The sequence below is a fragment of the Pleurodeles waltl genome, chromosome 4_2 (genome assembly GCF_031143425.1).
Source record: "Pleurodeles waltl isolate 20211129_DDA chromosome 4_2, aPleWal1.hap1.20221129, whole genome shotgun sequence".
NCBI classification, from domain to species: Eukaryota; Metazoa; Chordata; class Amphibia; order Caudata; family Salamandridae; genus Pleurodeles; species Pleurodeles waltl.
In genome coordinates this window covers 365,691,132-365,705,251 of record NC_090443.1, presented here as the reverse complement: position 1 = coordinate 365,705,251, position 14,120 = coordinate 365,691,132, and the positions used below count along the sequence as shown (strand labels likewise).

Here is a 14,120-nt window from a genome sequence, read left to right as displayed (position 1 = left end):
AACCTAATGACTCGTAATCAATGTTCTCCAGCACCCCCGCTCCATATGGACTGTTCCTTTACGCTGGCAATTGCCAGAATTTCTCTCGCTTTGCCACAACCTCAGTGGATGTTATATATAGTTTCTGTTTGTTTTTTCATACATGGGCTTTTTTCCATGCTGCTTAATTGGGACCACGCTTACATCAAACCATGTTATACCTGTCACACCAACAGACCCATGTACATCAACAGCAGGGGCACAAACTGGCTAATCTCAGAGGGGAGCGGGCACGTCTACACTACAAGAGGGAGAGGCGACACATATCACCTTCGCCTAGCTAAACTTATAAACCCCCCATGACCTCTCAAACTCAACAATATACCCCAAAATATAAGATACTCACATGGAATGTAAGAGGCATGGCAGCATGGCGTAAGAGGCATCAAATTTACACTTTTTTCAGGAGACACCAGATACATATAGCTCTACTGCAAGAGACACACCTATCCCAATCCACACTGGAAAGCACACGCTCAAAATGGAGAGGGCAACTCTACAGTACCACTTCTTCAACATTTGCTCGTGGGGTGGCGGTCTGGATCGCCCCAGGGGTACCATTCGCCATGTCTCGTACACAATGCGACCCAAACGGTAGATACATGATATTGGAAGGCGTTCTAGATGGTTCCCCCTTAGCACTGACAGCACTATACGCCCCGATCACAAATCAAAGTGACTTTCTGAGCACACTCACAACTGGCAACCTTAGCGACCCTACGGCGGACAGCATATGGGGGGGGACTTTAACTGTGTCCTCGACACTCACATGGACCGCTCATTTCCCCCACTAGACACTGCTCCGGCCAACCGTACATCTCTAGACCTGACAAAGTGGGTCTCCAATAAAGGATTAAGGGACGTTTGGAGATTGGGACACCCTACACATTGCTAATGTTCCTTCTGTTCCCCTGTCCACAAACTACACACCAGAATAGACATGCTCCTTACATCCGCATCCATAGCCCCAAAAGTAAGCGCATCCGAGTACCTAGCCCGCTCTATCTCTGACCATAACCCGCTTTATACAACTCTGGATTGGGGACGCACCCACACTCGCATACCAACATGGCGGCTACAGACAGAAGCTCTTACAGACCCTCCCTTTCAAGCGGAGTTATCCAAGTGCCTGGCTGACTATTTCTCCCTGAATAAACACACAACATCATCCTGTGCTTTCGAATGGGACGCCCACAAAGCGGTAATATGCGGACATTGCCTTGCAGCCTCAGTAGGGGTTAGGAAGACACTCAACTAAGGATCTCCAGACACTAGATATTAAACTCCGCAAAGCTGAGATAGAAGCCTCCCGGAGTGAATCTGCATTAGCAGCACTGAACTCACTTAGAACAGACTACAGGGAGGCAGACTCTAGGTTAAGCAAACATGATTACAGACACTACATAACGAAACAGCATGCCGAGGTAGATAGATCGGGCAGACTATTAGCATGGCTGATTCGCCAACCAACACAATCCTCGACCATAGGTGCGATTCGCTTGAACTCAGGTAACATCATCAACACTCAGGTGGAAATTAATGAGGCTTTCTTTACATACTATCAAGCTTTGTACACACCTCCTCCCCCCCAACCGAAGAGAATTAGCTGAAATACTGTTGGTGGTTCCCCAAAATCAACAAATCATTGACAACACAGATACTATAGACAGCCCCATCACTATCAAAGAAATACGTCTAGCCCTGTCACAAATGGCTCGCAGCAAAACCCCTGGATCAGATGGCCTTCCAATAGAGTATTTTAGCTCCCATGCTGCTCTCCTTTTACAGCCACTCTTGGAGGTATTCAATGAAGCACGCAATATGATACAACTCCCTGACTCTATGCGCAAAACCCTGATAGTCGTGCTTCCAAAACCGGGGCGCGATCCCCTAGACGTGAAATCATACAGACCGCTCTTAAACTCAGATTGTAAACTATTAGGGAAAATCCTGGCAAATAGAATACTTCCCTACCTACCAAACTTAATACACTCCGATCGGTCGGGATTTATTCCAGGCAGGAGCACCTTTTTAAACATCAGAAGACTAATCCACATAATGCATCACGTTACGGAGACAGAAGCAGCGGCCTTCTCCCTAGACATAGAAAAAGCATTTGATACACTAAGCTGGGACTTCCTCATTCGCACACTAAAAGGAATTGGTTTTGGGCACGGCTTCATCAGCTGGATCAAAACACTGTATTCTAAACCTACAGCTCGTGTCAAGACGGGTCAAGTTATATCGGAAGCATTCCCCATAGGTAGAGGCACTCGACAAGGCTGTCCACTATCCCCCCTACTATTCGCAATAGCCATGGAACCATTAGCAATCAAACTACGAGGCAACGCCTGCATATGGGGCATCTTAGAGTTTAATACATATCACATTATTTCCTTATATGCTGAAGACGCCCTAATATACCTGCGTAACCATTCCACTTCCATGGCAGGAGTAATGTCACTGCTGGACTCATTCGCACTAGCCTCCGGTTTGCGCATAAACTGGTCAAAGTCAAGCATCTTCCCACTTACTCCCGTGACGAGTAAATCTCACTTGACATTGCCCCAATATCAACTACCATGGTTGCTTACAACTTTCAAATACTTAGGCATACAAATTTATCACTCCATTGCTGACCTAAAAGAGGGCAATCCTGACAGAGCAATGAGATCCACCCGAAGCTCGCTGTCGTTTTGGTGCTCACTCCCGCTGTCCCCCATGGGCCGGGTAGCCATAGCCAAAAATTCTCATCCTACCTCGGTTCCTATACTATTTCACTGCCCTCCCGTTATCCCTGCCACGTGCGTTCTTCCACAAGCTGCACTCTCTACTGACAGACCTGCTCTGGGGCAAGGTCAGGCGCAGAGTAACACTATCAATAACACAATACCCACAGGAAGCAGGAGGATTGGGCATGCCAAACTTCGAATTATATTACGCTGCGGCTCAGCTGCTCTGGCTCACCACATGGCTCAGGGTACCTCCACCCACAGAAAGTATAGGGCTGCGCGCATACACTGCGCCACAAACGATCTTAACTTCACTGCAGACTGGCCCCCAACGCCCGCCGTTGAAGTCCATTCTGCTAGAAACAGCGAGATTTTGCTGGCACAGATACGTCCAAGGAAAGACCCCCACACCTCCTTACTCCCCCTTATTGCCACTGTCCCAACTACCGGGAATCCATGCACTCTCACTACACCATGACATGCGTGCCATAAGTACATTAAACGTGGGGGATTATTACTCAAACTCCACAATGCGCACCTTCGCAGAACTTGTGACCGCAGGGGTCATGCACTCAGGAGCCTTCCTGACATACAGTGCTATTAAAAGCCTACTTACCAATCTATGGGGCCCCGGTAATGCAGAACCATGTGAATCCTATATGCTCACTGCAATCTTCACTGTAGGAGATGCAAAAACCATCATAACTAAACTTTACAAAGGGCTCCTAACAGAGCACTGCCCAGAACTGACGCACGCAAAAGCACGGTGGGATGCCGTTCTCCCGACACCATTATCACAAAAAGCCTGGATGGCAGCCCTCACACTGATCAAGAGTGTGTCCCACAATTCTAGACTCCGATACACTCAATTTAATTATATTCACCACTCATATTTATCACCGGCCCGCATTCAAAGGATGTACTCGAACACAAATCCAGCGTGCCCTAGATGTGCCACCCCAGCGGCTGACTTTTATCATATGGTCTGGAGCTGCCACTCAATCAACACGGCCTGGCAACAAATCACTGATACCACAGCAGACATAGCAAGCCATACTCTCACACCCACACCTGAATCCTGTTTGCTCGGCATACGTCACCGAACTAAGGATAGCAAACACCTACACAGATTTATAGATTTAGCATTCGCTGTCTTTAAGCGCCTGATTGTTATGCACTGGAAAGCCCAACACACTCCCCCACACACAGCCTGGCTCCGCGACCTGCATAGCCGTTCGGTAGCTGAGGCACAGACATTACACCAGCTACAACACAAAGGCCTGATACAGGGCGGGCCGAAATCTGGGACATTTTTGTGGTGAGCATAGAAACCAGGGATGATACGTACCCCCCTGAGGTATCCAACACTCCGAAATTGCCTCCCCGTTCTACATCATACACCCCCTCCACGGCTTTCCAATTAGTTAGTTCTGACACCCTTATATTTTATATCAGTGCAACAATTGTGATGCTTAAGGATGCCTATCTCCAGTTAGTGTCCCTTCGGAATCGGTATCTTGTCTCGTTCACTGCGCCTTGGACGCGGGTCGTCCCATCACCCCCCCAACTCCGTCAACAGCTCCACAGCTTATTTACACACATAACCGATGTGCCCCCCCCTTCACCCCATCCCCTCCTACAGGCGTGGCCCATCTTTACTCTCGAAATTAAAACGTGCATGTTGGTACTCAGATATGTCCCTAGCTACCAGTTACACAGTTTCAAGTTGTATTCCTGTACAAAAAAACGCAACTGCACCGTACTAGATTATAAATATATGCAGACTGTAAAATCCTGAATAATGTATTGTAAGAATGTTTATGTACAATGTTTAATAAACAGATAAAAAAAAAAAAAAAAAAGAGCACGGGCTAAACATAGTCTCCTACGCCGACGATACCCAACTGATCCTCTCCCTGTCTGAGGACTGCAAAGGCCAAGAGACATTTCCACAACGGGATGAGAGCAGGTGCCGCCTGGATGGAAGCCAGCTGCCTCAAACTCAACTCGGACAAGACAGAGATCCTCGTAATCGGTGCCACTCTTTCTACCTGAAACGACTCCTGGTGGCCCAGGGCACTGGGAAAAGCCCCCACCCCCACAGACAACACACACAATCTGGGCATCATCCTGGACTCCTCTCAATCCATGACCTGCCAAATCAGCGCTTTCTCTTCATCATGCTTCCATACCCTCCGACTCCTGCGAAAGATATCCAAGTGGATACCCTCTGACACGAGGAAGACAGTCACCCACACACTCGTCACTAGCAAACTGGACTACAGCAATGCACTCTATGGCAGCATCACCAGGAAACTACAATCAAGACTACAAAGAATCCAGAATGACACAGCCAGACTCATCCTGGACATCCCTCAACACAGCGACATCTCCCACCTCACAGACCTACTCTGGCTCCAAGTCAACAAGTGCATCACATACAAACTCCTGATACACACCTTCAAGGCACTGCACAACATAGGACCGGCATACCTCAACCACCACCTTGCTTTAAACGTACCCAACAGACATCTCTGTCCTTCCCAGCTCGCCCTAGAACCCGTTCCTAAGATCCAAAAAAGCACAGCAGGAGGAAGATCCTTCTCCTACCTGGCAGCCCAGCTACCCCTCAAGCTCAGGCTGACCGCATCACTGAAGCAGTTCAGGAAGGATCTCAAGACCTGGCTCTTCGACTGAGCAGCAAGTCCACAAACAGCTCCTTGAGACCCTGCGGGTGAATAGCCGTGCTTTATACATCACTGATTGATTGATTGGAAATAATCAATAGAGGTAGCCATGTGTTCCTTTTGGAATCTAATGGTATAAAAGCAAAATGGGATGCCAGCCAGCAACTTCCTTGTTTCACCACATTTGTGTCTATTATTTCTTTGTTATGCTTCCTCTCAGGCCTAGCTGCTCCTGTAATTTCGTTTCTGAGTACAGGGTCATACTGCACAAGATAATTTTCTATGTCCCTAAGTTTCAACATAGCTTCCCTCGAATACTAACTTAATTAAAAGCAGATGAACAGTCATCCTAAAGTTCATGAAGGTTCATTTTTATTTACTGACACATATTTATGTACGAGATATTCTTAAAACAAATATTTGGCTAGTTGTGGGCTTAGATTTCCAATAACCTGCTTTGAGCAGAGGCGTTTTTTTCATTTCTCGATGCATATCATCAGTTCATTTAGGATTGTTATTGGCTAGACTTGAAATCAACATCGTTCAAAGTGATTTGCAAGTTCCCTTTGGCATCTTGAGTTGCATCTTCTTGTATATTGGAACAGCGGTGCTATTTTTCTATGATTTGAGAGAATCCATGCCAGCTGTTACAAAGAAGCACTCCTTAAAAATTGTGAACCATCAAATTTACAGTGAGAAAACTTTGGGCCAGATGGCTAATATATTAGTCGCAAAATCTGGTTGCAGTTTGGGAACAGTGTGGGATTTACGAACCAAGCTGTACACTAATAGGTTGGTTTGCAAAATTCTGAATTGGATGGAACCACAATCTGACTTACCTCATTGATATTCTAGCAATATGATACAAATTCCGAGTGAATCAATTTGGACCCTTCACTGAGATGTTGGCCTGCAAGGGTCACCAGACAATCATGGTTGTGATCGCTTTTAAATTAAGATTTTTTTTTTGTTATATATGCAGCCCGTCTTCCTTAAACGGGACTGTATTAAAAAAATAACGTTCATTTTATAAAAAGTTTGAGGGAGGGTGAGCAGCGGTAGCCTGGGTACATATGGATATGAATTGCTATTTGAAAGCAGTGCCTACATAACATGTCCCTTTACAATAGCAACTAGTTATCCATTTGTAAAATCCATTTTAGAAATCGATAAAACGTTCCTGATTCTTAAAACGGACTCTGTACATGGTTACAAAATTGTTCACCAAATAACTCTAATTAAGATTGTTTGCAAATGCAAAAAACATTTATCTATCTGAACCTGTCACTGGACAGTTCTTATTTGCACCTAGGGCTGACTGCACAAGAAAATCAGTTTGATACAGGCCACTCTTCAGGCCCGTATACATAAGTGGAGTACTGCTTTGCAGTCAGTGCACATTATTATGTGAATCTAGAAAAGCTCATGCTACTTAAGGAAATAGTTACACTGATTGTACTGGTGGTACCAAAAAAAAAACAAGACGTTCCACTGAGCCTAGCCACTAGTTAGCAGGCTAAATCACAGAATAATGCCCAGCATGTGAATTTAAAATAGCCTAAAGCTGAAAACTGTTGTTACGGTTAAGATATTTGTAGGCATGGCTCTAGTCCAGATTTTATTACAATTATATGTATCATTTACTTGCTTATAGGTGCTCCAGTCACCACTCTTCATCCATTGGTTTGTTATAGTTTCACTCACACTTGTATTCTACCCACTAAAGCTTTGAGCATGGGGTAGTGGTTCAACAACCCACATCACTGTGAGTAATGCATTTTGTACTTAAACGAAGACCATCGTCTCACATATAGTAATTCCCTTAAATGCCATAAACTGCTGTGGCAGAGAACGGCAGATCTGCCGGCTTTGCTAATGCTTGTCTTTGTGGTTCTGCAGAGTCTTCACTGACTGACTGTAAGGAAGGTTCAGGTTCAGCAGGGCCTTTACTGCCTGTCACACTGCCTATATTTTGTGATTCTGAATCTACAGGCCTTCTGTCTGTCACGCTGGCAGAAAGAAATGATTCTGGTTTCCAGGTACTGCACAGGCTCGCTGGTAATCGGGGATTCTTTATCTGCACGATCTCTGTCCCTCACAATAATGTTAATATATGTTCATGTCGTTTTCTGGATTTTAGGGTGAGCTATTGAAATAATGGCAGCTGAAGAAGACTCTTCAATTATTAAATTACCAACTCTGGGTCGGCCTCTTCAACTTGCGATGCTGTATGACTGCCGCAATGATTCCTTGATTCCAGGTAGAAATTTACAATATATACTATAAATTGGAATTATGCAAATTAATCGAACTCTTTTTCATATACATAGCCCTCCGCAATTTCCTTAATTTTTTTCAGAAATCTAAACTTCTGATTTCATTTAATTAGTCTCGGAATTAGAACATTGTTATGGCTCTAAGCATATAGACGTGGCATTCACGTTTCTAGCTTTCCTCTTTGGACTATTTTGAAGGTGTTTCAGCTAGGCCGAGGGGAAATTTCTGTCACACTGGCATAGTCTTGCGTACGTTCGGTAATTGTGCATTACACTTGTTACTCGAAATTCCCAAAATTGTGCTATTACGCCATATCATGCATTTATACGCCGTTTAAGCAAACTTTTAGAGCAAGAAAACAACGAACCAGAACGCAAGCAGCTGCTGTATGTGGCACTTGTACATTATTTTTTTTAAGGAGAAGTGAGTCCTTGTGTCCAAATTGGACTCAGGAGCGCATTTGGCACAAACATATATATTACCAAATGGCACTTTTGCTTTTTGAGTTATTCTTTCAAACTTTTGCGCGATTACGCAAAAGCAGATTATGCACATTTCATACAACCTAGTTTAAACATTAATGAATGAATGAAGAACATGTAAAGTGTCTGTTTGCATGAAGGCATCATGGCGCCAGTACTAAAGCCAACTAGATGTAGCAGGAGGTCAAAAACACATCACCTCCTAATGGAGTTTAACAGTACAGGTAGATTTTGCGGGCTATCCTACAGGATCCTTATTTAGAAGATCATGTTAATTGGAAGGGACAAAAAACGAAAAGCCTTATCTTCCACAGTGAGTCCATTGCCTGAAGACAAAGATGAGAGCAAGAGAACACGAACAAAGAGAACACTTAAGTGTGTCAGGATGGTCAAATAGAGTGTAATAGCTTTTGCTAATCAGAAAAAAAGTGAAGTTTATAAAGGTAGATACTCGGCACTCAGTCGTATTTTGGGCCCTTTGGATCTTACTGATAGTTCATTAGAGGAGGTCCAAATAATACACATAACTACAGCCGAGTGTGGATATTATACCCACACTTAAGACACAACCCCACATTTCTTGAAGATTAAATGACAGAATTGTTTTCAAGAGACAAAGATAGGAAAATACTGGATAAAACCAAAAGTGTGTATGTGTTTATACTTGTAAAGCATGAACCTTGCTGGAGAACAAGAATGCACTGCATGTTAATGGAGGGTTAAGGCAGCGGCGGCTCCTCCACTATGGTACACTCCCCCCGCCAGCAGCAGCAGCTGTGAATTGAAAAATAAAAAAGATAATAAACAGCGTGTATTATTGTTTGTGCACTCCCCTCAGTGTGCTTGTGTGTTTGGCCGGCTGTCTCAGGGTGGCCAAACACTCTTACGCACTGAGCTCTCTCCAAACCAGCACTATGTTGCCGGGCTGGAGAGACCAGGCAAAGGCTCCCATTCTGCCTGAGATTGCAAAGCCAGGGTGCTCCGGCCAATCCTAACACTGCTCTCATGCTGCCAGCAGCATGAGAGCAGCATTAGGATTGGCCAAAAGGCAGGCTGGGAGCCTGTGCCTGCAGTGAGTGGAGTCAGGTACCTTTTTATTTTATTTTTTTTATTTGTAATGTGTTTGTCTTTGTTTTGTGCCCACCGCCACTTTGCCCCAACAGGAGCCACCCCTGGGTTTGGGTAATGGTATGAGATCATATACATCTAGCGGGGTTTACGCATTTTGAATTATACTATTAAATTTCATGTATTTACATGTTTTAGCTACAGAGAGATTAAGGCCCTCATTACAACCCTGGCGGCCTGGACCGCCAGGGTTGTTGTGGAGGATTTCACCACCAGCAAGCTGGCGGTGAAATCCCTAGTATTACGTCCGCGGGGAAAGTGCTGCGGTCGCACCGCCGGGACCGGCGGTTTCCCGCCACATTGGTCCGGATTTAATCCGCCAGGGCAGCACTGCTAGCAGTGCTGCCCATGGGATTACGAGTCCCCCTACCGCCAGCTTTTTCCTGGCTGTTTGAACCGCCAGGAAAAGGCTGGTGGTACGGGGAGTCGCGGGGCCCCTGGGTGCCCCTGAGTGCAGGGGCCCCCTGACACAGCCCCATGCAGCTTTTCACTGTCTGCTATGCAGACAGTAAAAAGCGCGACAGGTGCAACTGCACCTGTCGCACGCCCGCAACACCGCTGGCTCCATTTGGAGCCGGCTCCTGTGTTGCGGCTGAGATCCCCGCTGGGCCGGGCGGACGGAAACCAGCGGGGATCTCCTGATGGCCGCGGTGGGAGTGCGGCTGCATTGGCGGCCGCCCGGCGGTCCGATCTTGCCAAAGTCGTAATGAGGGCCTAAGTGATTTTGCCCAACAACTCACAATTTTAAAGTGCCAAAGACAGGGTTAGAACCCAGCTTCCAAAATCAACCACCTAGGCACTGGACCGAATCTCTTGCCATAGAGTCGATCTCAGCCAAATATGATTTAATTCATACATGAACAGCATGCCACGCTTGGATGAATGTAATTCTTAAAAAATGATATACAATTTGGTCTATTTAAAAAAAATCTGTAATTCAGTTTTCAGTTCATCTTTATGTGAGTAATAATATGTTGGCTTACATAATTTCAGAGCGTTTGTCTGCTGGATGGAATTCTAATCAAGCAGTGGGTAAAGCCAACCTATTCTAAGAAGCAGTGAATTCTGACTGCCTAGCATTCAAAGAAGTGTCACGCTTCTTCAGTCTTTGTAAATAGTGGTCCTTTAAGCAGGCTAAGCATAGTATAAATTGTTGCGGCCTTATGCAGAGTCACAGGATTTAGGTGCAGGGATACTATTTCCCTCCACCTAAATTTGCCTAAATGAGGAATAACTATACAGACCCGACTCCACACCTGGTAATTTCGGGTCTGAAACGTCACCTCTGTTATATCGGTCTACTATAATAAAGTGGAAGTAAGTGTGTGTGTAGGGACCTACAAATAAACCCCAAAGGAAACAAGTTATGTTAAATTATTTTAAATAATTCAAAATATAATATAAAGTAATGTTTAAGCCCTATGCCTAGCCACTAGGACCTTCTTCTGCAGGCCTTATGGCATCTAAAGGGGCGCTTTTCATATTGAGCTGGATTTTCTGACTCCCTGCACCTACCATGCCCCCTGCCTGGCTCCTGGTGCTCTCTCCTGATTGTGCCGCGATCTTGTGCACCAAGCACAGCGTTCTCCCTGCTTTATTTCCATGGCCCCAGAGCCTCCTGGCTTCTTGAACCACATGATGAGTCATAGGAGTCCAGGACCAGTCCATTGAAGTCTTAAAAGAACCATCTAGCAGATCCTTTCCCCCAACTGTTCTTCAGAAGGTGTAAGAGGGCCAGCATCACTGACCCTGGAGAGACCTATCCTAGTCCTGGGGTTCAGGCTGGGCATTCTTTTGCTGTTGTCACTCCTAGTTCCAGTGTCTTCACAACTGTCTCTGTTTAAGTGGGGGTGGAAAGTTCTAGGAGACAGGTACCTCTAGCCACTCACAGAATGCCACATCCTCACTCCATCTGTGTCACAACCATCCTGCACAGCAATATGGGGCAATCCAATATGGCAATTTCAAGTTTTCTGTTGAAATAGCTTTTCTGAGAGCTCCAATCATAGCTCACGATACTGGCTAATCCCTTCCAGTGAAAACTCAAAAGACAAGCCTCTCCAGTGTTGACTTCAGAGGTTTGGCTTGTGCCGTTGATACAGTGGAACAAGTCTGTCCCAGCTCATGTCCAGTGTGACAAGCTAATTACCAGGTGCAGATTTCTGCACCCTTCCTTTCCCAGGAACTAGGTGAAGCACTGTTGTGAGGATTTGGGTGTACTGTATGATATGGCTGGGAGGCTATATCGTGCAGTACACTCTAAAATACCATCTTGGGTCCAGTCAGGTATGCATACTGAACCTTAAACTCAACCCTCTGTAGCTCTGGCTGCAAGCGGTAAGCCTTAGCAAAGGAACAATGTGTAAAGTATTTAACAGCACCAAACAACAAAATAAGAAAGTCACACAACATGAAAAAAAAGAGACACCAATTTATCAAAATAGATTATATTTTTATGAATCTGTAGAGAATTTAATCATCAAAATACACTGGTGGGTTCGAGAGATACTAATTTTAGAAGAAATAAATAACTTTTGTATCAACCAAAAACGAGCATTGGCCAACAAAAAGTTTGTAAACCTTTCAAAAGCTTGAAGCAGTTAGTTCGGCAACTCTGGCCCAAGTTGGGTGACCAAGTCTGGCAGGACAGAAGTCTAGGGGGGCATAAAGAATACCTTGGACAGTTACTGGACCACCAAAGAGTTTTTTAAGCAACATACAAACTTTACAGGGTGACCGCCATAGACAAAAATGGAGTGGTTCTGATGCTGAGGGATGGAGTCAAAAGATGCTCAATGAATGCTCTGGTTGTGGTGTGGTCGACGGATGTGTCTTTGTATGTGCTCCTCGGTCCACGGTGACTGGTAGATGCAAAACATCTGCGGTGGCTACCAACTTGTCTGTTTGGGCAACTTAAGCTCTTGTGTACCTAAGCTGGTTCTAGGAGATCAGCCGACTGATCCTTGGAGTCACTGCTGTTGTTGGGTGTCAGGAATCAACTTGAGCCATAAGCTATGAGCTATAGGCACAAACTTTGCTAGCCCAATTGGAGAAGGTGCAGTCCTTCCCGTCGTGCAGCCTCTCTTTGTGCTGGTCCCAGGGCAGCTGGGCAGTTCTTCTTCGGCCCTCTCTCCGATTGCAGCATGATTTGAGTGTCAGGGTGCTAGGGGTGCCACATTTATCCCAGGAAAGTGCCCAAAGGGGACCACACAGCCACTAGCCAATCGGTCCCTTGATACCTAGTGATGAAGTTCCTGTGATGTGTGGCATCTGGCTATCCCAGACTGCCATATTCCTATCCCTTCCAGGATGGCACGACCCTTCTTTGGTCGTCAGCAGCTTGGTAGCCCACACTAGAGTTGTGGCCACCTGACGGCTGCCCACCCATGGTAAAACCGGTATGGGGGTAAGGTTCCTCTGTCTCCATTCTGTCTGCAGGAACAAAAGGCATCCTGCTCAGGGGTGTTGTGGTTGGCGGCCCATCAAAGACAACTTCCCCTTTGAAGCTCACCTTCTGGGCTGACCCCCGAGTGGTATTCCTGGCAGAGGGTGTGACACCTCACTCTGCTGCAATTGCCTTTGCACTTGAGAGACATTCACACGTCTTCCCAGGTGGGCAGAAAGCTGTCTGCGTGTTCATGGCTTTGTGAGGCCACTGGACTAGCTGAAAATCAGAGTGGCAACTTTCTAAAAGTTGCTTTACTTCAAAAGTGACATGAATTTTGATTTGGCCATCAAGCCACATTTCATGCCACAATTAATCTGATCTCTTACGTGGTTCAATTAGTTAGTCCCATTCAGAAGTTTGCCGGGTTGGGATGCCGCCCTGTAACTTTGTGTTTGCCAATGGGGCTACTAACTTTACCCACAGCAAAATGACAATTTAGAAGTGTTGCTGTTAAGACATCAAAAATATATGTCTTGCTTAACAAAATACAGCTCCCTTCCATAGGGCTCTATAGGCCTTCCTTAGGGGAGACATATACTATGTTAAGGGATAGGGTGGCTTTGTTATTGGTTTAAATGGCAAAGCCAAACTGGCAGTGAAAACACTGTCCTTCTAGTCTGCAGTGGCAGGCTTGGAGCCATTTTGTACTTTGTCACACGAAGGGTGGCACAAAAAGTGTTGCAGCCCTCAGTGGACACTCTGCCTTACATGCCCTGAGTACCATATACTAGGGACTTATAAATAAGTCAGGCCATGCCAATTGGATGTATCCAATTTAACATGCAGTTTGTATAGGGTTAGAACACTAGTATTGAGATCTGGTTAGCAGGCCTCAGTGCACTCTCAGAATCTAAAAAACAGCAGCTAGGAAACCAAATGGGGCAAAAAGTGAAGGATGGACCTGCAAAAAGCCTGTTTCCTTACAACTGTTAATTGCACAATTGTGTGGGATGGGCCTTGGTCACTGTACTGGGGAGCAGAGTAATTAATTTGACCCAGGAGAGGGGAGAGATGCCTGGAATCTGATTTAGCTGAGCCAGGGACACATCTTAAAGTGTCATAATGTGTGTATGTTGGATGTTAGGGACTGGAAAAATGACGCTTGGGGTCATGTTCATCCCAAGATTAGAACCTTGCTGGACCCTGTCTCCCTAAGTGTGATGCAAAGCTGTACATCATGACAAATTTCATCTATAATGTGTACACAGTGTAAGCACCACAGACCTTCAGTAAGCACTACAGACCTCCACTATGAATGCTCAATCACATTATAAGGTCTACCCCAGGTTAGTACCAATTCCTGAAGAGTCCCTTCTGCAACAGTCTA

At 45.5% G+C, this 14,120-nt stretch overlaps 1 protein-coding gene across 2 annotated transcripts in view; it reads left to right on the top strand.

Annotated features, from left to right (window-relative positions):
- The window catches only part of LOC138292723 (verrucotoxin subunit beta-like), a 329,410-nt gene that overhangs the window by 51,796 nt on the left and 263,494 nt on the right, over positions 1 to 14,120 (top strand). For both annotated transcript variants that reach the window (XM_069231459.1, XM_069231458.1), the window contains exon 2: positions 7,599 to 7,718. In XM_069231459.1, the coding sequence (XP_069087560.1) occupies positions 7,616 to 7,718 (103 nt within the window). In that variant the 5' untranslated portion in view covers positions 7,599 to 7,615. The remainder of the gene's footprint in view (positions 1 to 7,598; positions 7,719 to 14,120) is intronic.